The sequence below is a fragment of the Xenopus laevis genome, chromosome 1L (assembly GCF_017654675.1).
Source record: "Xenopus laevis strain J_2021 chromosome 1L, Xenopus_laevis_v10.1, whole genome shotgun sequence".
Classification (NCBI taxonomy): domain Eukaryota; kingdom Metazoa; phylum Chordata; class Amphibia; order Anura; family Pipidae; genus Xenopus; species Xenopus laevis.
In genome coordinates, this window is record NC_054371.1 from 54,053,500 (window position 1) to 54,077,519 (window position 24,020).

At 40.0% G+C, this 24,020-nt stretch overlaps 1 protein-coding gene across 2 annotated transcripts in view; it reads right to left on the bottom strand.

Annotated features, from left to right (window-relative positions):
- The window catches only part of tll1.L (tolloid like 1 L homeolog), a 94,683-nt gene extending 71,504 nt beyond the window's left edge, over positions 1 to 23,179 (bottom strand). Inside the window, exons 1-2 of one of the 2 annotated variants that reach the window (XM_018241702.2) lie at positions 22,854 to 23,179; positions 22,040 to 22,544 (exon numbers count right to left, since the gene is read on the bottom strand). In XM_018241702.2, coding sequence (XP_018097191.1) covers positions 22,040 to 22,193 — 154 coding nt within the window. In that variant the 5' untranslated portion in view covers positions 22,194 to 22,544; positions 22,854 to 23,179. Of the gene's footprint in view, positions 1 to 22,039; positions 22,545 to 22,849 lie in introns of both variants that reach the window. The other variant, XM_018241701.2, reaches the window with a different exon arrangement.
- Between the last annotated feature and the right edge of the window lie 841 nt (positions 23,180 to 24,020).

Sequence of the window (24,020 nt, forward strand, 5' to 3'; positions counted from 1 at the left end):
GAAGGTTTGCAAATGTTATAGTTTGCTCCAGTGCGCAGTGAATGTAATAAAACTGAAAAAGTTATGTTTGCTCCAAAACACTTCTTAAAAGTGGGCAATGTGCAATTAAAATTCGCAATGTAAAAACAGTTAAAAATGTATTACATTGCGAAATTAGACTTTTTATTCTCATTTGTGCTAATTGTTTTGCCCTTTGCATTCCCCCAAACAGTGTTTTTAAAGTTTTTAAAGTTTTTGAATGGCCTTTTATTATCAAGTCTAAAGATTCTCCAAGTGCAACCATTAGCAGAGGTGCTTTGAACTATTTGAAGATGTTAATAGTAGTGATGAGCCAAATTTCTGCCACATTTCCCTTCAGAAAATGATGCCCTATAGCAGTGATCCCCAACCAGTAGCTTGTGAGCAACATGTTGCTCTCCAAACCCTTGGATGTTGCTCCCAGTGGCCTCAAAGCAGGTGTTATTTTTGAATTCCAGGCTTGGAGGCAAGTTTTGGTTGCAAAAAAAACAGCTGTATTGCCAAATAGAGTCTCCTGTAGGCTGCCAGTCCATATAGGGGCTTCCAAATAACCAATCACATCCCGTCGTTGGCATCCTCAGGAACTATTTTCATGCTTATGTTGCTCCCCAACCCTTCTTACATTTGAATGTGGCTCACGGGTGAAAAAGGTTGGGGATCCCTGCCCTATAGACTCCAATTGGAGAATTGACTCGTGTCAAAAAAAGTTTGATGAGCAAAAGTTGAGTTTTGTTTCTGAGGAAAACTTTGAATTTCGAATTTTATTTGAATGTGATTTGAGTTTTCGGGTCGGGACTATTCGATCGAATTTTAGATGTTATAATTTTTTCATAAATAACATACCATTCAAATTGTGCATAAATTTATTAGAATTTAAAAAAAATCACATTACAAAGTGTCACTGCCAATTAATGGAAATCATCTGTCATTGCTCAAAAGTGCACATTGTTTTGCATCATATATTTTAATCTGTCGCAACCAAATAAAATGTAATGTAAAGATGAGATATTTCAGAATTTTCCATTTCAATGTTCTATTTCTAACATACACAGTCGCTGTAATAGTTACAGAACGACTTCTCAAGAGGCCAACAAATATAGCACATTCTATCGATCTAGAAGTCAATGAATAGAATGGCTGACAGAACAAGATTAAAGGAAAGAAAGAACAAAAAATGCATTAAGTTTAAATTTAACTATATTGCCACGTCTTTTTAGCATAATAGAACAATGTCATGTAGCGAATAATGTGGTACTTAGTGATGGGCGAATTTATTCGTCCGGCGTGAATTCATGGTGAATTCCCGCATTTCGCTGCTGGCGAATAAATTTGTGAAACCGCCGCAAAAATTCGACGGCGAATGTGCGTTGGCGTCCAAAAAATGGATGCCGGCGTCAAAAACTAGACGCTGGTGCCGTTTCACAATTTTTTCACAGTTTCGGCAAACCGAAAGCCCCATATTCACCCAACACTAGTGGTATTTAGTGCTATAAATTGTAATAAGGATCATGTATTCTATTTGTACAGTTATATATTTGTTCCATAAGGTCTGTAATGTAAGTAGGAAAAAACTAACAAGCTAACTAAAGGGCCAATTTACTAACAATCGAATTTCTTTTTTATTAAAAACCACAAAAAACTCTAATACAAAAATTCACCAGGAAAAAGCTGTCGAGGTCCTAAGAAGTCAGTGGGATCTGCTCTGATCCTAATCCTAAAAAGGGCCGCAATTATATCATATATAATATATAATATTATATCAATTATATCATATTGTGGGCCTAAGCAGAACTGCTGGGAGATGACTGCATCAACGCGCTTCCAGTCCAACAAGTTTTTTTACCTACTTGAGAGATACTATATCTATCTTATTTTCAGAAAGGTCTAAGTTATCCATGCCCCATACACAAACAAAAAGGTTGCTGTTTCAGTCTCTTTATACTTTAAAAAAAAAACTTTAAATTCAACATAGTATAATCACCTTTTCTCCATTTACATTGTACTTTGCACAGATTTCCACAAAAAAATGAAGCATTGAATGAAAATGATGTTACCAATTATAACAGCAAAATATTTAATGGCATCTACTATGGAAAAACATAATTTTTAGCGTGGGTGATTGAAACGCATGGAGAATTCAGTGCAGAATCAGGAGAAATGTCCAAATTTATGAATGTAGTACATGTGCCAAATCCATTTATGTGGAGAGATTTAAACATTATTATACAAGAAAAATCTGTAACTGTAATAACATTTATTATAAGTAGAAGTAGCTTTTCCCATTTGCTCCTTTTCCCAGGGTATTACTAAATGTACCAGCATGCTTGTGAGTGGCGCTAAATAAAGTCCATCAGATGAAGGCATAGCCTACCCTTTGAACAGCTATATTTTATAAAGCTGCCAACACTGCATTATTTTATATCTATCTGAACCAAAACAACATGTTTCTTGATATTAGTACTAGTTTTTGTTGTATACATAAGTGGAATTTACTATTTATCTTGGCGATCCCCAACATGTTGCTCACCAACCCCCTGGCTGTTGCTAACAGTGGTCTAAAAGCAGGTGCTTATTTTTTTAATTCCTAGCTTGGTGGCAAATTTTGGTTGCATAAAAAACAGGTGTACTGCCAAACAGAGCCTCCTGTAGGCTCAGTCCACATAGAAGCTACCAACAGTCAATCACAGTTCATAATTGGCACCACCAGGAGCTTTTTGCAGGCTTATATTGTTCTCCAGCTTTTTTTTACATTTGAGTTTGGCTCATGGGTAAAAAAAAGGTTAGGGATCCCGGAGCGGAGAATGCACCAACACAGTCAAAAAATGTTTTCTAAATACTCCTAAACAATAAGATTCATTGAAAACAATACATTGCATTATTTTTTAGATATTGGACAACAGCAAATATTGCTCACTAACATACTGTTCATTTAAAGAAATTTCAGAAATTTTAATAGCTTCAGGAAAGTCCCACAGTGTGACACTGCTCAAGGCATTATGGGTTGATTTATTATTAGCTAAGGTTTGGGTTCAGATGAAACAATGTCAGAAAACACAGGTCTTTAACTGGGATGTGGTTGTCACAGTCTACTCAAAGGCTCCATTGATCAGACTACCTATAAAATCAATAAGATACTGTCCATCTATGAGATCAGTCTATAATATCAATTCACCTTGTGAAACAGGAAGTGTCTCCAGAAACTCTTAAGACTTAATGACCTTACATGGCAATAAAGCAGCAAAGAGTGGTTGGAAGAATAGTCAAAGTCTCTCCAAGGCCACAGACCTGTTATGCACCTGCTTAGCAAGTGTAGCCTGAATGGAACTGCAACTACTTTCTGTAGATCACAACAATGTGGCACCTCTGTCTGTGTTTACTTGTCTGAAAAGTTAATTTGCATGTTCACAAGCTATTGTAAGACATTTATAATGATGAGTGAAGCCAATAAAAAGACCCCATTTAGTGGAAGCAACACTGAATTTGAAGTGCTCTACCCTGGGATGGTTTATTCTGTCCTAAACTAGAGAGTCTCCAACAAACGACACCCAAGTGAGAACAATTTAGTCTGTGCGGAGACAAGACAAGAGGTGTTTGAATGACATCAAAGTATGCGGCAGTCCATTTGCATATAAAGAACACTGGCTCCAGACCAGTATATCTAGAATAAGGACAGGAGCTGAAATAGTAATCCTCTTACATCTTTATAAATCCCTTTATTAGGAACAATGGGATACAACACTACTGATTTCCTTAAAGACAACACAGTCTTAATGAGGGGTTGTATCCCAAAATAAAAACAGACTCCATTAGAGTTTCAGTATAAGAATGGGTTTGAATGCTGGGTTGTAGCTAAACCTAGTCTTGTTTACTTTATCAGCACATTTAAATGTTACATGTCCTCCCACTGGGGGTGACCACTATTTGAATAACAAGGCCAAACACAAGTTAGAAAGAAGTCTAAAATAAGGTCCAACGGCAAAGGCACATGGGCCATCATTGAAGCATCAATCACAAAGGCCAACACCCTATATTAGACAACTGAAAGAGAAGGGAAGTCCAGTGGGTGCCCCTATACCAGGACTATACAAGTAGCCCAAGTCAAACCACCTGCTTCCAATGCTTCCGGTATATTACCGCTGCTACTGGATATGATCACCCATAAAAGTGCACTACTTGGGAAGTGACCTGCAGAATGTAGCAGTTGTTTTGATTGCTCCTAAAAGTAAAATCAGTAAAAATCTGTGTGGGAAATGCAGTACATGGGCTACCGACACCAACTTAATTGTCAATTTTTTTTTCCTAGACATTCACTTCAGTCGCAGTTAGGGTTGCCACCTGGCCGGTGTTTTACCGGCCTGGCTGGTAAAAATGATGGCTGATCCCAATGTTATTAATAGGGAAAAAAGATAAATATATAGGAAGGCCGGTATTTTTTTCCAGAAAAGGGGACAACCCTAGTCGCAGTTAGTCTTAGCAGTGCCATGGACCTAAGGCTATTTTAAGTATTTACGATCCATATAGTCTTCCCAGGGAGAACTGCAAAATCAAAACATACATACATGTATGCATTATTAAGTGCACACACTTAAACTATATAATTTCTAGATGCAAGATTGGCTTGTTTTAAAAACCAAGGGCATTTATATGGACAACATTTCAGGGGGACAAAAGTCAAACCAACAAATTCCATCAAATGGAATTCACAGCTGTTGCCACAGTTAAAAAAGTGGTGCTCCTCTATAACTGCCTTGCCTCACCCCTTTAGCTCATTAATTGTTTCTGTTGTAATAGACACCCTGCTATAGCTCCAACATTATTCACAGCAGCAAATAAGCATTCACACCAAATTTAACCCTAATTGCCAGTTATGCAGCCCCCACCTCCGTCCACTGCTTTGGACCCCTAGGTGGTCTGGCCCCTTAGTTTGGTTACCTTTTGTTGTAAAGGCTAGAGACCACTGTCTACCAAATAATTACAGTGTCACTCACAGGAGAATAAAGACTGCACTTCCCAACCCACTAGTAGAAAGAGTTCAATTCTAGGACTCTAGTCTAAGTTTTTTGCTGAGATACATTCATAGTTATGCACCTGTACCTTGTACATTCTTTTAGCTCAGATCCCAATCCCAGCAGAGATTTCAGGAATTATAAACCCCTATGATGTCACCACGCAGGGTCTTACCTTAAAGTTTAAACCATAGGGCCCACTGTCATATTTTGGGCAACACTTTTAGCAGTCAGTGTAGCTATAGCCTTCTCAAATTATTCTTTTTCCAACACAAAGCTATTCCACCAAACTAAACATGCTATTAGGAAACCAGCTAGGGAAATTGCTAAAATGTATTGTATTTATACCTACATATAACCAATTTTATTTAACCCAGGGCCAATCAAGCAAACTAACCCTGCACATTCACAATAAATCCAAACATAATACACAATGGGTTAACAAATTATCAAGGCTTGAGGATATGCTAAGAATAACAGTGTACCAAGGGCATGTAAACTTCAGATTTGTATATTTCCTGTACTTAACTTCCCTTTTTCATCAGATAATGATACTCAAATCAAATAAAGCCACTAATGTTTGTGTATCCATGAACTGCAACATTCACTCGGCAGCTATGTGTGACCGTAACATAAACTGCCACAGGCAAAGTTTTTATTTTATTTGCATTATTACACTTCAGACTCTAAGGGGCAGATTCATTAAGGGTCGAATTTCGAAGTTAAAAATACTTCGAAATTCGACCCTCGAATTGAAATCCTTCGACTTCGAATATCGAAGTCGAAGGATTTAGCGCTAATCCTGCGATCGATCGATCGAAGGATTTTTCGTTCGATCGAACGATTAAATCCTTCGAATCGAACGATTCGAACGATTTTAATCCAACGATCGAAGGAAAATCCTTCGATCAAAAAAAGGTTAGCTAACCTATGGGGACCTTCCCCATAGGCTAACATTGACTTCGGTAGGTTTTATCTGCCGAAGTAGGGGGTCGAATTTTTTTTTAAAGGGAAAGTACTTCGACTATCGAATGGTCGAATAGTCGAACGATTTTTACTTCGATTCGTTCGAATTCGTTCGAATTCGAACGAATTTAACCAATTCGATGGTCGAAGTACCCAAAAAATACTTCGAAATTCGAATTTTTTTCATTCGAATCCTTCACTCGAAGTCAGTGAATCTGCCCCCATGTGTCAGATATTATCCGACATTTAGGAAGGAAAATCTGCTAAGGTTGTACTTTGCTTACAGAATGCACAGGAAGGCACGCTAGAAACCTTGAAATATATAAACACTACAGGGATTTGGCACTGCAGTCAGTTTGCCGAGCTAGACGGTACAGCTTGCCCTTATTAAGGTTAAATAGGATTCCCTAAAATATTCAACTCTTTTAAATAAAGATAACAAGTGTTTCTATGTGTCTGTGTGTTATTTAGACAATACATGTCTTTGATGACTTTTTTTGGTCTGTAAAACAAAACAAATTCAATTCCAAAATGACTGCTCTTTGAATACATACAAGCATTTATCCAGTAGCCAATATACCAGCATCCTATGGAGCCACCTATCCGTGACATCTGCTCCCACCCAAGTGGAAGTAATGTTTGTGGGTGCAGGCACATCGTGGAGAAGTGGAAAATAGGGCACAAAGCTTTTTCATCTTTTATCATTTTACATCAGCGAAAGAATCAGTTTGCTTAATTGAACACTTAGGGGGTTATTTATCAAAGGTCGAGTTTTAGAGGTTCATTAGGTTTTTTTATTACTCGAATGAACTCACAACTCGAATGTTTTCTAATTTAAGAAAAACTTGAATGGAAACAACACGAATCCGGGGTTAACCACCCAAAAACTCAAATGAATATTTGAGTTTTCCTCCGAAAAAAAAAACTTTAATCGCTCAAATTAATTGAGTTTTCAAGCAAAACCTACCGAAAAACCCATCATAAAGGCTACAAATCTTGAAAAAATTCAAATTTTTTATAAAAAAAACAGACTGAAAAATACCCTCAAAAAAAGTCAATCTTCAAACCCCAAAATTTCGAGGTTTTTTTTACCCAAAAAGTTTTGACTGAAAAATACCCTCAAAAAACTTCAATCTCAAAAATCTTCAAATGGTTCAAGGGACCTCTGCCTTTGACTTTTACTTAACCTCGACAGGTTTTAGATGGTGTATTTTTGGATTCAAGCTATTTACAGTTAAGGGGGTATAATAAATCTCGAAAAATTTAAGTTTTTTATAAAAACCGTAAAAATTCGAGGTTTTTTTACCCAAAAAGTTTTGACTGAAAAATACCCTCAAAAAACTTCAATGTAAAAAATATTCAAATGGGGACCTCTGCCTTTGACTTTGACTTAACCTCGACAGGTTTTAGATGGTGTATTTTCGGATTCGAGCTATTTCCAGTTTGGGGGGGTATAATAAATCTCGAAAAATTCAAGTTTCTTATAAAAACCGAAAAATTAAACATTTTTTTTTACCTAAAAAGTTTAGTTGTGTCTGAAAAATACCCTAAAAACTAAAATTTTTCGGGAAAATACAACTCGACCTTTGATAAATAACCCCCTTATAATTAAATAAAATCAAAGCAAGACCATTTATAAATAAGTTGTTCTTTCCCTTTAAATTGCATAATTATACATCTGGCCGAAGTACACTATAAACCTAGTTTTTACATTTAACAAAAAGCTAAAAGAATAGTAAAACATAAAACTTCTCACTAAGCTGTCCTTTGAAATAACATAACACATAAGGTTTGATATATAAGAAATATATGAAGACATTCGTAAACAAAATCTATTGTATTAAGGTTGACAATTCTTAACATTCTCTTATCTTATTCCGTATGCCTTATCTGTGTGCCTTATGCAAGGCCAAATCGTAAATGTAAATCCAGTACAATAAGGATTGCCCGGCACCTCCTATAATGCAAATTAGTCGTGGGGTATAACAGTTTATCTTTAGAATTTACATACAATGAATTCATTTGCACACTAGACATTTGGATCAGCCCTTTATGTAGTTTATCAGATTCAATGTAGAACAAGCATTGAAAGATTCAGTGTAGAACAACCAATTAAAAACTATGAAAAAATCATGTGTTTTTTTGAGCAGCTGCATTGAGCCTGGAAAAGGGTTTCAAGCACACGGGCAGATTCAAGGAGATTTAGTTGCCTGGCGACTAATCTCCTCTTCTGCGGGGTGACAATCTCCCTGAACTGCCTTCCCCCTGCCTGCCGACTGCTATAGCGACTAAATCTCTCCAAATCTGCCCGTGTGCTTAAACCCTAATAGTGGTAATTGAATTCAAATCAACAGTAGGATTAAAGTTGGCCACACATGGGCTGATAAAAGCAGCCGACTCTGCTTATGTGTCCGTGCATCTGAACCTTCGATGGGCCTCTACAACCAAGACCTAGTCAAAAATCATCCACATATCAATCCAGCAGACGAGGACCATGCCGGCGCGTTGATGTGGTCTTTAAATTCGTTATTAGAATAACTTTCAAACAGTTATGGAGCTTGTGTTTATTCCTGAGGGCAGTGGAAGAGCAAAGAACAGTTATGTATATGTAAGACGCGCCGGGAGAATGCCTCTGACTCTTACCTCCCGGCGCGTCTCTCTCCGTCTGTGGACACGCACCTCCGGGGACGCCACCTGCACCGACCAGGCACAGGTGACGTTGGCGTCACTTCGCCAACGATTGACGCTGAGCGTCGTGACGCTCGTGTTTTGATGCCGAGCATCATGACGTAATTTTTTAGCGCCGGATTTGAATTCTTGGCGCCAATTACTCTTTAAAAGGCCCTGCCTTCATTCTAACAGATCCTGCCGAAAGCGTTTCTACTATTTGGATTATCCTGGTTTTCCGACTCCTGCCTGTTTTTGACTCCGTTTCTGCCTCCACCCTTATTGCCTGCTTCTCGACTACGTCTTGCCTAATCCTTGCCGGTACCTCGTTTACGGACTTATACTAGTTCACGCAGTAACTCCTTATTGGTTCCGCAACAAAAAGCCAGGAGTCCCCTGTGCATCTGAGTGTACCCACTGCTTCTAAGGTTCCTAATAGACGAGTATGTTACATTATACAGTGTGTAGTGTTGATGTTTCCAGTAAACTATCCAGGATGCTCTTGTGATGAGAGACACTGAGTCAACAGAACAAGCTAAGGCTAATTGTGTTGCTGCAAATCATTGCAATTTGTTTGTACAGGTATGGGACCTGTTATCAAAAAATCTTAGAGACCTAGGGGTATATTTATCAAAGAGTAAAGTTAGAGATCACCACAGTCCTCTAGAGTGAAATTCCGCCAATCTCCATTCATTTCTACGGGTTTTTTTAAAAGAGTATTTATCAATGGGTGAAAGTGAAAGTTCATCCTTTTCAAAAAACCACAGAAATGAATAGAGAGTGGCTGAATTTCACTCTATAGGACTGTTTTGATCTTTAACTTAACTCTTAACATCAGCGTCAAAATTGATACGAGCGACTTTTCGGACGTGTGTCCAAAATTGACGCAAGCGTCAATTTTTGAGTTTCACAAGTTTTTCGACGTTTCATGAATTTCGCGGGAAATTCGCAAATTTTTCAGCGAAACTTGAGAAATCTACCCATCACTGGTCAGGGGTGTAACTACAGAGTAAACCAACCCTGCGAGTGCAGGGGGGCCCAGGAGGTATAGGGGGCCTCACGAGGCCCAAATAATGAGCAATTTCAATATTTATTGGTAAAACAGGACAACCTCTGGATATGTTTGGGGCCCTAAAATTAATTTGCTGTGCGGCCAAGTAACATCCAGTTACAGCACTGATAGAAGTGCTTCAGTTTCCTATTCTCCTATTAACTAGTGAATGCAGTAAGCTCCATTGGGACAGAGACTGATGGGATTGATATGTCTCTGTTAGTCTGGGTGTTTAGGGTGAAAATTCAGAGACATTTCTCAAAACAGCCCTGAACAGTGTTTTAATGGGTAAAATATATGTTTGCTCTGCTGTGCTTCGTTGTACTTTGCTACTGGGCTTGTGTCATGTTGCTATAGGAACTTGTCAGTATTTATACTTTTCAAATCTCTTTTTCTGACGTCTGCTACATGCAAAACAAATGCTTTTCTGGTATACTGGGCTACGGAAAGAGGATATCTGGAAACTGAAAAGGTCATTACTGACTCAAAGCTAATTTGGACAGAAGCCTTCACATAGCACCCAAATGTTACACCCTTTTAGCTAATTGATCTGTCAGTTAGGCAGACACCCAGGGGCAGGATGTCATGGCTGGAATCTTGGAAAGCTCGTTATAAGTTGCTGCTTGAGAATAAATGAAATGGGATGTATTCATTTAATGCAGTGGTATCATGTCTGATTAAACAATATGCCCTTCTCTCTTATGATTGGAATGTGGCAGTGTTTTTGCTATTTCTGTAGGTCCATCATTCCAAAGTTACTATACTAATCTGTTCACACAGCAGGCAGCCTTTGGCCGGGCCATGCACTTCCCAGGCTATTCCATCGTCACTTCATGTTCAGCAAAGGGTTGCAAGGCCTACCCATCAGGTTATCTTCATTGGCTCTTTGATAGGTGCGTGGCTAGATAAAGCTAAAGAAAACACCTAAGTAATAAACTGATAAATACCTCTAAAATGCAATTTGTAATTAATTAGCAACAAAACAAAAGAAGCTAATTATTTGCTTTAACAAAGTTGCACTTGTTTAGCAAGCCAATTACATTCCTAGCAAGGGGTTTGTTTTTTTTGGAGGATTTGTAATATTTGTGTTATCCTAATCCAGGAGGGGCTCTCTGCTTAAGTGACAAAGCTGTTAAAACACATTGCAAATCTTTCACGGAAAATATAAACACCCCAGTCATGGGTGAAATGTCCTTTCTGGCAGCAATGTAATTTTAGTTTGACAGAATTCTGATGGAAGAGACCCAAAACAGATGAGATGTATAATGAGCATGTGCAATGTATTATCTTCACAGAATTATATAGAAATAAATGATAGCAGACTTTATGATATGCAGTCTCTCTACTCATTACAGTTGTGGTTTGTGATTCAGCCAATAGAGGTATGGGGTCCGCTATCTGGAAACCCGTTATCCTGAATTAAGGAAAGGCCATCTCCCATAGACTAAATAAAAATAATAATTCTGATTTTTAAAAATGATTTCATTTTTTGCTGTAATAATAAGACACTACATTGTACCTGACCCAAGATAAGATATAATTAATGCTTATTGGAGGCTAAATAATAATATTCGCTTTATTTAATGTTTCAATAATTTTTTTGCAAACTTAAAGGGATTCTGTCATGATTTTTATGATGTAGTTTTTATTTCTAAATTACACTGTTTACACTGCAAATAATTCATTCTACAATATAAAATGTCAACCAGCAAGTGTATTTTTTTAGTTGTAATATTGGTGTGTAGGCAGCCATCTCAGGTCATTTTGCCTGGTCATGTGCTTTCAGAAAGAGCCAGCACTTTAGGATGGAACTGCTTTCTGGCAGGCTGTTGTTTCTCCTACTCAATGTAACTGAATGTGTCTCAGTGGAACCTGGATTTTACTATTGAGTGCTGTTCTTAGATCTACCAGGCAGCTGTTATCTTGTGTTAGGGAGCTGTTCTCTGGTTACCTTCCCATTGTTCTGTTGTTAGGCTGCTGGGGGGAAAGGGAAGGGTGATATCTGCAATACAGCAGTAAAGAGTGACTTAAAGGGATAATGTCATGGGAAAAAAAAATTCAAAATGAATCAGTTAATAGTGCTGCTCCAGCAGAATTCTGCACTGAAATCCATTTCTCAAAAGAGCAAACAGATTTTTTTTATATTTAATTTTGAAATCTGACATGTGGCTAGACATATTGTCAATTTCCCAGCTGCCCCAAGTCATGTGACTTGTGCTCTGATAAACTTCAATCACTCTTTACTGCTGTACTGCAAGTTGGAGTAATATCACCCCCCTCCCTTTTCCCCCCCAGCAGCCAAACAAAAGAACAATGGGAAGGTAACCAGATAACAGCTCCCTAACACAAGATAACAGCTGCCTTGTAGATCTAAGAATAACACTCAATAGTAAAAACCCATGTCCCACTGAGACACATTCAGTTACATTGAGAAGGAAAAACAGCAGCCTGCCAGAAAGCATTTCTCTACTAAAGTGCAGGCACAAGTCACATGACATGGGGCAGCTGGGAAATTGACAAAATGTCTAGCCCCGTGTCAGATTTCAAAATTAAATATAAAAAAAATGTGTTTGCTCTTTTGAGAAATGGATTTCAGTGCAGAATTCTGCTGGAGTAGCACTATTAACTGATGCGTTTTGAAAAAAACATGTTTTCAGATGACAGGATCCCTTTAATAACTGACCCCTCTATAGCCAGCTTTAGGGCTCTTACTGACGAGGGGTTGAAGCTGCTCTCCCCTGCATTCCGTTTTTCTGTGTTCAGCCGGAGGGAATCGCAGGAATAGATGCATTAGGTTTTTTTCAATGGGGCTGTACTCACACAGGCACAGGGCCGCCATCAGAAATCGCAGGGCCCTGTACGACAAAATTTCCTGGGCCCCCTGGGCTGCGCCCAACGCAAGCACCACCTACAGGTCCGCCCCCCCACCACACAGTAAAAAAACAAAAAAAATATTGGTGGTCAGGGTCCCCCATAAAAAAACATTTGTGGCCAGGGCCCCCCCATTAAAAAATATTAGTGGCCAGGGCCCCTTAAACGTCCATGCCTTCCCGAAATCAGCAGCTCTCAGAAAGATGGGGGGCCCGGCTAATCAAGTAAGTGTGGCGTGGCTGGGGCCCCCCTTACCCTCGGGCCCCCTACAACTATCCCCCCTGTCCCCCCCTGATGGCTGCCCTGCGTGTAGGCGCCGAACACAGGTTGAGACGCAACATGCTGCATTTTTCCTGCGTTCGGCAGCTACACGCGCCTGTGTGAGTACAGCCCCATTGAAAAAAACCTTATGTGTCTATTCCTGCACTCTTCATCGCAGCTTCAACCGCTCGTCAGTAAGAGCCCTTACAAAGATCTTAATTGGTTAAAAAACACTACATATGTGTGTCTGCCAGAAAGGTGCAGCTGTGATATTGCGAAGGTGTAAATAGCAGGATTTAGGGAATGGCAAAATGCAAAGTGTGAATTAGAGGTCACAGAATACTAGAGCATGAGTTAGACAGAATAAGCACAGCATAGCAATGTCACCACAATAACAGGTTTCTACTTGTATTCAAAGACTTCCAGAATATTTAGAAAATGAAGATACAAAATACGTACAAAATTCTATGTATAAGAAAAACTCATTATGGAAGTATACTGTAACTCAAATCATAATGCTGTATAATTATCAGTTACCTCAGTGTACAACAAACAAATTATTTTGAAGGAATTCAGAATGTTCTCACTTTACCTAAAACACGAAAAAAGGTCATGTATCAAGTGGGTTATGAGCAAAGGAAGTGCATTCCACTAAAACTGCTGTTTGTTTACATAGAATTGCACTCACATTGCTTATAGCGCCATTTGATACATTACCCCTTCAGCCTTTTACTGCAAATAGAATAACCTTCTTAGTTACTTTACTAGACCTGAAACGACCCTTTCCAAGAAGATAAGATCTGTTTTCCTGTAATTGGCTTTACATGCCTCTAATTTAAATCTCCTGTCTGTTGCCCACCACTAAGTGCCTGCTTAACATGGTTCAAGATGCTCCCTTCCTGCACCTGAAGGCGCTGACAGCATTCCATAAGCTACACGAGGAAAGTCTTTTTATTGTACTTGGTGAAAATTTTCGATATAAAAAGCGTAGACAGTGATCCCCAACCAGTAGCTCATGAGCAACATGTTGCTCCCCAATCCCTTGGATGTTGCTCTCCGTGGCCTCAAAGCAGGAGCTTATTTTTAAATTTCAGGCTTGGAGGCAAGTTTTGGTTGTATAAAAACCAGATGTACTGCCAAACAGAGCCTCCTGTAGCCTGCCAGTCCTCATAGCCCAACCAATAGCATAGCCCAACCAATCACAGCCCTTATTTGGCAGCACCCAGGAACATTTTTCATGCTTGCGTTGCTCCCCAACTCTTTTTACATCTGAATGTTGCTCACGGGAGAAAAAGGTTGGGGACCCCTGGCGTAGATTATATACTTTTAGATCAGTGATCCTCAACCAGTGGCTTGAGAGCAACATGTTGCCCACCAACCCCTTGCATGTTGCTCCCAGTGAACTCAAAGAAGGTGCTTATTTCTGAATTCCTGGCTTGGAGACAAGTTTTAATTAAATAACAATTAGGTGTACTGTGAAGAGGAGCCTAAATTTAAATCAGATTTCCAACTAAAGCCAAGCAATAGAAGGATGGGGTTGATATACTTTTGCCCATACTATCACCTAGAGCAGGGGCGTCCGTCTGTAGGTCTTGTGAGTCAGATGACATTTATTATTCTCAGCCTGCTTAGGAGTCCCATAAAAATATTTTACTTAGTTTGACATTATTTTATAATATACTGTATATCCAGCAAATGTGGTAGGTCTACTACATGGACATGGCCACAACCCATCCTTATATACAGTATTGAGATAAGACACCAGGTCAGATGCTGCCAGGCAATTTATATTAACACACAAACATATTTTTTCAGCAAGTGGCTAATATACTGAGCATTGTTTCGCCCTTTGATGCATTCATTTTAATTTATCCAAAATCTCCCTTAAGCCCAGAGATACATTAGGAGATTAGGGGAGATTAGTCGGCAGAAAGGCAGTTTGGGGAGATTAGTCACATGAAGAAGAGGCGATTTGTCGCTGGGCAACTAAATCTCCCAGAATCTCCATGTGTGTCTCTGCCCCAAGCAAGTCGATTTTTGTTTTCATCTCATTTAATGTATTAACTCATACATTCACAAGTCTCTGCCGGTGTATATGTGTTTAACTGATCATGTTTGTTTGTTTCTATTACATATGGTATGAAACGCAGGCATGCTCTTTGCTCACTAGTATTTACTGCTTTAGGGCTCTTACACATGAGCGTTTTTACCTGCGCTCCCCTGCGTTCCGTTTTTCGGCGTTCAGCCGCAGGGGAGCGCAGGAATAGACGCATTTCATTATTTCAAATGGGGTTGTACTCACACAGGCGCATGTAGGCGCCGAACGCAGGTTGAGACGCATTTTTCCTGCGTTCGGCGCCTACACGCGCCTGTGTGAGTACAGCCCCATTTGAAATAATGAAATGCGTCTATTCCTGCGCTCCCCTGCGGCTGAACGCCAAAAAACGTAACGCAGGGGAGCGCAGGTAAAAACGCTCATGTGTAAGAGCCCTTAGAATCATTTAAATGGCCACAAATGCCTGCACTATCCAAATACTCACTTCCCCTCACATGAATGTGACAGTTTAGCATCTGTGTAACATTTGGTTAATCACCATAATACATTCACATTATTTTAACTTGTTTCCAGAGAATCCAGATACAAAGCATACTGCAGCCAGCAAGGCTCTCTGTACTCCGTGTTCCCCAGATGATTTCTAATGTAATTCAGCAACTTAAATAAAATGATTTCTGACACTGAGGCACTGGGCACAGATTCCTGTTCAATTTCGGGACATTTGAACACAAAGGTTCCACCTCATGTTGAATTAATTGATGTATTAATAATATCATGCACTGGAATGTAGAGTGTAATAATAATGCAAATGCATTCAGATATGGTACAAGCTTAATGGTAAATGGTGCCTGGACTTTCTGCAGTTTTATGTTGCTCATAATAAGGTGCTCACTTCTGAGCAAAACACGAATAAAGCGAAAACACAACAGTGTTTGAAGGGTTAGCTCCTCGTACAACCTTCTTTTCAGAAACACTCAGGCAAAATGAACCCACCTGAGTGTCTGAACACACAGTGGTAGGGCAATAGGCAATATAACCACCTGCTACTAATTGCCTTCCTGCTTTCTTCTTAGTTTTCATTTATGCTGGGAATAGTATGCCTAAGGGCATATACCAGTGTTTCATACTATGTTTAATGAAACAGCAGACATTATCAGGAAAACATAATATTAACTCCTATCTCATGCATGAACAAATGAGCATATGGCATATTAAAGGGAGACTGGGGTATTTAAGCCAGACACAAGTATGTATAGGTATTTTCAAGTTTTAACTGATCTTAGCATTATTTATCTGCTTTAGGGCAATGCAACTAAGCAGGCCTGGGCCTTTTGTCACTGAGGCAATTGATAAAACCACAGACAGGGACAAAACACATTGCAATCTCCTGGTATCACAAGCACACCCGTGAGTCTGCAACCTGTAGGCAAAACATCCATGTCCATGTTAGTGTATTGTATAAAGAGAATGATGGGGACCTTTAGAAAGAGAACAAGATAAAAAAAAGACAGAATTTGCAAGCAGTGACTGAGGCATCCTTATAGAAAAAGTCAGGAATATCAAAACACATCAATTTTTATATAGAAGGTAGAATATGATGTCAGGACAGCTGTAGTTGAAACAATTATCAAGTACAATAACATGTCTGATCACTAAGAAAACAGAAAATATTGTACCTCCAATATTCAGTATGCTTGGGCACAGTTACTGCAACAGCTCTGTCTACCTTTACTGCAGAGATTACATGAGCCCTAAGAGTTGACATGTTTGAATGCACAGAACATTGTATTACCCTCAAGTAGAATCCCCAAAGTCTCCACCATTTGCACACCCTCTAGTAAATATCCCTCAATTGGTGCATGTGGGATAGTGCTTAACCCATTTACATTATATTCATTACATTGCATTCACTTTAATGTTGTGATAACAGGTAAAGGTATGTTTTGTACACACTGGGGTTCCCCCAGGTCTCATGGCCCTGAGTGCAACTCCTGCCCCCACTGATGTTACACCACTGAGCCTTGTGTATTTCTAAAGCTGTAGGCTCCATGTGCCCATCTACCTTGACAAGGAAAGAACACGTTATGCTCCCTGCAGAACAACACGCTCGCTTAACACATGGAAATCTTCTTAGGCTTCAAATCCATATTATCAGCACAAGTTCACTGTGAACAATAATCCTCCAACACACCCATTCCCCTCCCATCCATTCTGGCAGCAAACTCCAATTCAGCACATCAGAAGCTCATCAGTGCTATCTTTTCCTACAGGCATACACAGAGCATCTCAATCAACGATAATCAAAAGTATTTTACTTTACTTTTACTTTTGAAGGGAAACACCTGTGTGTTCTATAATTCGGACGGACATTTGAAAAGCAAAACCATTCCTTCTTGTTCCATGAGCCTACAATGCAGGCACCCATCAAAGAATTCTATGATGAACCTGCTAGATTGACCTTATCACCTGTTCTACATTAATGTGCACTAAATGTTCCTTTCCCAGGCTGAAGTGGAATTAACAGACTCTGTACTCTGGGCATATAACTGATAGAAACATACATACATGGATAACACCATTTGGTCAATCTGTTCCAAAAAGATTCAATTTTGGATATTTTACACCATAATGGACAGTTAACACAGTTGCAGAGATGCTACATCACTGTATGATCAGATATAGAGACAAAGAGTGGTTAGATAAGAGTACAGTATATGTCTGATGTCTTAAGGTGGCCATACACTGAGAGATCCGCTCGTTTGGCGATGTCGCCAAACGAGCGGAACTCTCTCCGATATGCCCACCTTGGGCAATATCGGGCTGATCCAATTGTTGGGCCCTAGGGCTAACGAATGGGAACGGGGGCCGGATCGCGGGACCGTATCAACGAACAGATGCGGCCGCGATCCAACGGGATTTTTTGTCCCATCTGATCGAGATCTGGCCGACTTTCGGCCAGATCTCGATCGGGGAAGCCCGTCGGGGGGCCCCATACACGGGCCAATAAGCTGCCGACTTGGTCTGTCAGCGGCTTTTATCGGCCCGTATTTGGCCACCATTAGATATTTCAGACAATAAATTCAAGGTTCAAAAACCGTGAGACTGCCTCCGAAGGGGGACTTAAAACTATAGGCAGGTGGTTCAGTCTGAAAGACAAACTGAGTGGGATAAAATGAATCCTAATATTCCCCGGGAAACCAGTCTGAGCACCAATTAGGGAGAAATGCCCTGTTTGATATATTCTTGGAAATACTGCAGGGTGACTGACGCAACTGTGTTTTCATAAATAAGTCACATTGTTATGAGACAAGGGGTCTGGACCTAATGACATACCACCAAGTGGGGCTTGAATGCAAAAAGTCTGAAAACCATTGTCATTACTGCCAAATTTATTGAACAATAAAACTGAGCTCCACCAAAGTTGTTTCCCTAAACACAACTACTATCCTCCTATATGCTAGTATGCATGCAAAACCATAGTACAGGTATGGGATCCATTATCTGGAAACCTATTATACAGAAAGCTCCGGATTACAGAATGTGCATTTCCCATAGACTCCATTTTATCCAAATAATCCAGATTTTTTTTTTCAATATTTTAAATTCCTTTTATTTCTGTAATAATTAAAAAAGCACATGGTACTTGATCCCAATTAAGATATAATTAAACCTTATTGGAAGCAAAACTGCCTATTGGTTTTATTTTTAATATTTACATGATCTTCTAGTAGACTTAAGGTATTAAACTATAAATTATGGAAAGATCCGTTATCCGGACAACACCAGGTCCTGAGCAGTCTGGATAACAGGTCCCATACCTGTACTGAAAAGTCAGTGATTGGAGATGAATTATACCTGTGTATTGCTGTATCATACTCCACTAGTACTAGATGATTGCCATATTGATCCTGAATAAATGACATTACCATAATATGTGCCCATAAATAAATTCTAAATTTAAAAAATTCAAATTACTCAAATTACTCCTGTAATGTCAATGTATAATCCTATAGACATTTAAAGCCTGTCTGCAATACATTCTGTTAAAGCTTTAAGAACAAGACATGTAGTCTTGTGGAAGATTGGAATATTGTTGTCTTCTCTGGTAAAGCAGATTATGGTAGAACCTTATGACCTACAGAAACCATTCCAGTTATGAAATGGAAGGCTATGGATAGAGAACACATGTGTCAGACAGGATCAGAGCCCCTAAGTTAATGTTCCCCTATTGGTGGGGGAGTTTATCTACTTTTAATTCTTTAATAATCACATTGCAAAAGGTGAGGAAACAGTGCTAATTAATCTGCCTATCTATAGAGGAGGATATGTAGCAGTTATGTGTTCTCATTACCAGGCAGTCTCATGAACTGCAAATGCAATCCCATCATAGTGATGTTATAGTCTGACAATAAACATCCAGGCTAGTGCTAATACAGTTAGGTGCACAAAATGTATTATGGTTGTTTTTTTTTTTTACCAAATTGGCCGACAATAGGTCGTTAGTTGCGTGCGAACCCAGCAAAATTTGATTACCTCTGACTTCTCAAAATCCTTCCCAATCCTTCTCAGCCATTGACCGCATAAGCTCATCAGTACATCAGAAAGTTGCAGGGGCCACTCCAAGCTTGGTGTGTGACCTGATTATTTGGCCCAGACTGGCTCAATCTGGCCATCCACATGTATGGGCTTATCTGGTTATTTGGCTCTTGAAACAAGTAATTACATTGCATGGAAATATACCGTCAAGAGACTAGTTTTAACCCAATGATATCCCAGTTTATCTTAGTTTTAGTGCTTTATGCAGAATCACTTCCATGATTTAATGCAGTGATACATCCTACAGTAAATATACCTGCAAAAGGCAATCTAGTATGCATATAGTTGCATAACTATAAAGTCCATGCACTTTAGCAAATCTAAAGCTCTAATACTGCAGGACACAACAGTCTGTGCAACATTTTCCATATTAGTTATTCTATATTCCATATTTTGCTTCAAAAATTAAACAGGGGCTTTCAGTACTTCAGGTGTTACATTACCCATCATCTCCTTATTTGCATAAAGCTACAGACAGGATAGTTTGGAATACAGTGATTCAATCTAAGCTGTGAAGTTCTGGTGTAAAAAAAGGAGTTTATGTTCCACAGGTGTCTGGGTATACAGGTCATATGTTATGTATATTGCAGCCCTGATGATTTTAATTATCACTTGAGTAAAATCTATTGAAGCACAGGAGAAGCTGTAAAAGCCAGTGCAAAATAATAACCTTTGATTTTGCTTTTGTCATCTTGTCATTTTTGCCATCTTGTTCTATTAAAAGCTAGCCCAATCTATAATTCTCTCATATACAAGTATCCTGTAACTGGATCCACAGCATGGGGATCCTTGTCTCTTTATACCAAAATGATACCCAGCAGCAGCACATACTTCAATCATTTATTTGGGGATTCTGAATGAGAATCGTACTCGCAGTTCCTTGATCATAGCAGGGGATGGAAGAGAAAAAATGTAGATCTATGAAAGTTGGGCAATGTCAACCTCATTTCCCATGTGTATTTCTCGGAGACATATACTTAGCGTGCAAGAAAAGAAAGGCAGTGGTGTGTGCTTGTGTGTTTGCAACAAAACAAATCTACAGCTGTTAATAAACTACAAACATCAATTTTCACATATTGCTAGTTGTAGCTTCACAACGGCAGGTTAAAGCAGTTAGGCTATAGATGCCTGGTTTTAAGGGCATTGGAATAAACCAATATTTGGAAATTAGCTGACACACAGTAGCAGCAACAATATATCACACTTAAACTAACAGCCTGTACTAAGCACACAGCCCTTCCTTAGCCCTCTTGGACAAGGGCTTTAATTCAGCTACAGATTGTTGGTCTCTGTTTAACCCGATGCAATCCATCTCTCTCTAACAACAGTAAAGTAGTGTGAGGCTGGTTGGCTGCACGTGTACAGAGGAGCTGGCTGTGACCCGGGAGTTGAGGCCGCACTACATGTGACCAAAGAAACAGAGAAGACTGCACAGCACCAGACCCTTCAAACTGAGCCGCAATATAATGTGGAGAGAGGAAGGAGACAGCGTCTCCTTCTGTTTAAAAGTTACACCTAGCCCTCTACTTCCTCCACCCTCTTTATCCTTACACGTGAAGCAAGTCTGTGTATGTCATGTTGTTCCTAAACTTCAGAAAGCAGAGCTTGCACTCGGACATGCAGGCATCTTGTATGGAAAGGACCCATCTGTGCCTGCACCATCAGCCAGACTCATTCTGCTTCCCGGGAAACTATCTACTGTGATTTTATACTGATTTGGTCTGAAATCAACAAAATTATTTTCTACCACAAAAACACGTGTTTTGGGGTATTTGTACTTTCAACTACTTCCACCCCACAAAGGGACCCCCTCCTCACTGAATATCAGGTGATCAGTCGCATCGCATATTGAATTTTTTTTAACTCTAAGGAATCAAAATGCAGGCAAGGGATTTGATATAACAGATTCCACACGGCTGCTGAAATAAACGACAAGAGCACATACAATATTATGGTATTTCCAGCCCAAATATAGTTGTTTGATCTGCTACACTCAGTATACGCATTCCCTTCCACTGTATCACTGCGGGTGATAATTATATGTATACAAAGTATTCTTGAAGTAATACTGTAAAAACTGTAAATCCAAGAGCCGTTGTGGGTTTGGATGCTGGGATTTATATTTTAATTGCAGCAGGAAAGTCACATATTGGCTGTGAAGTGTGAACGGGGAGAGTTATATACTGAAAATATTAATTGTTACATAATACATAGCCTTTGTCTTTTTATATTCTACCATTGGCATAGAGGCCTCTCAACCCTGAATATCAGATGGTAGCTCCCAAATATTGGGATTGTCTTAATGGAGGAAGAATACCCAGTGTGAGAACCCTGTGCCAAAGGTTACACAGCAATTCTAGTTGGGATGGGGTGGATGAGCCACAATGAAAATGTTGGGTTTTCCCCTGAATATAATGGTTACATGTTTATAGTGGATGGTATTGAATCAGATGAAAGCCCTGAATGTATGATTGTAGCAATGTAAGACAAGTGACTGTAAGAGAATGCTGGGATGAGCACTCAGGGCTTAATATCAAAATGACTTACCGGCTTTGCAAGGATCTTTATAATCGATGGCCTCATTTTTTTCCTCTTCGTTCTCATAGTTCGGATAATCATAGTCGAGGCCACCGCACGCAAAGAAGTTGCCGCAGAAAGTCCAGCCCGTGAGGAGGAAGATGAGCCAAGAAGGCATGTTCATCGCACTGGGCAGGAGAATTAAAGGTGCGGGTCGGCGACACTCGGATGATGCAAATGTCACAGTGACCCGAATGGTCCGCAGTCAGGAGCTTCTGCTTCTCTGTCTCATCTGATCAGGACGGGGAGTGAGCACAGGGGCCACATGGAAGGGTCTGTCTGTCTGTGTCTGTCTGTGTCCAGAGAAAAGTTTGCCTGTGATCTTCGGAACCCGCGTCCTGTCAGCGGCAGTTTAATGCTTTGATTGGTGCGGGAGCCGCCTGGAGACTGGACGCTGCGACTTCTTCATCCACTTAGACTTTGTCAGCCCACACAGCCGGGGGGCCGAGGTTTCTGCGCCGCGGCACATCTGAAACTGTACAATAGAAAAGAGTAGCAGAGTAATGAGCACAAGCCACACACACCTCCCCTAACTGCCCTCCAACTCCACAACGCCATTCAGCCCTGAGTCCTGCAGCAGCACTCGCTCCAACATCCCGCCACTGCCACACAAACGTGCGACACCGACACTGGATCATCCGACACTGGGAGCAGAGAGAGCGCACTGCTACTGACCCCCAGCTGCCCTTACATTGCTCAGTACAAATAAAAGAGCCATTGATGGGATGATGTATATAATGTTAATAACAATACTAGCAGCCTATCTATACAGATACCTACATGCCTTATTACACAGCGCTCTCTCCAGCAGCCTCTCCCGACACCGATTAATCACTTGTCGTTTACCGGAGCAGGATCTGATCCTCAGCAGTGTCCCCTGCGATCTATCACTCAGCAGTGAGCCAGCGCTACCAGAGACTAAACAAATCGACTTGTTTTAGCGTCAGTGAGACACTTAGCGCCGTTCTCCCTTGAATCCAACAGCAGTAATTCCATTTGAAAGTGGCAGCAAAGTAAGGTGAGATTTAGAGAGCTCAGTCCCACGCCCCGCCCATCTCCCCCCCTCTTTCCCCAGTGTGATGGGAGGGGAGGTCACTCGCAGACTTCAGCCTCTAATCCCGTTAGGGTGTCACATTTGACACCAATGTTTTCAGAGCCGCTGCTGTTTCTGTAGCGCCTCAGTCACCTTTCTTCTGCACGTTAGCACTTACCTGAGGGCATGGCTATTTGATGGCTGAAATAGCACCTACATGTCTGCGCTTTCATTCATAGTCATGCAAAGATGCTCCCCTTCTATTCATATTGGCTGATATTTCCAGAGCAAGTCACACCTACAAAAGGGTTTTGTCCCAATGGCATTTATACATTGGCATTTGTACTCATCATTCATGAATGTATCACAGGAAGGCCCAACTAACATCATGAGAAGGCACTTTTTTCCCAGCCTATCTCTCATGGTTTATTCCAATATGGTTTATGATGGTCTCTTTCTCTCTCTCTCTCTCTCTCTATACATATACTTTTTCACAGTCTCTCTTGGTTTATTCCCATATGGTTTATGATGGTCTCTCTCTCTCTCTCTCTCTCTCTCTCTCTCTTTCTTTCTCTTTCTCTTTCTCTATATACCTCTCTCTCTCTCTCTCTCTCTCTCTCTCTCTCTCTCTCTCTCTCTCTATACTTTTTCACAGTGTCTCATGGTTTATTCCCATATGTTTTATGATGGTCTCTCTCTCTCTAAAGAGACAAAAGACAAATTATATATGTAAATATATATATATATATATATATATATATATATATATATATATATATTCCCCCTCTCTCTTTTCTCTCAGACTCTCATGGTTTATTCCCGTATGGTTTATTTATATATATATAGTCCATCCAGTGTATGCACTCTTACCAGATATTCCAAACAATTTTGGGTGCGTGGGTCAATATTGTTCAGATA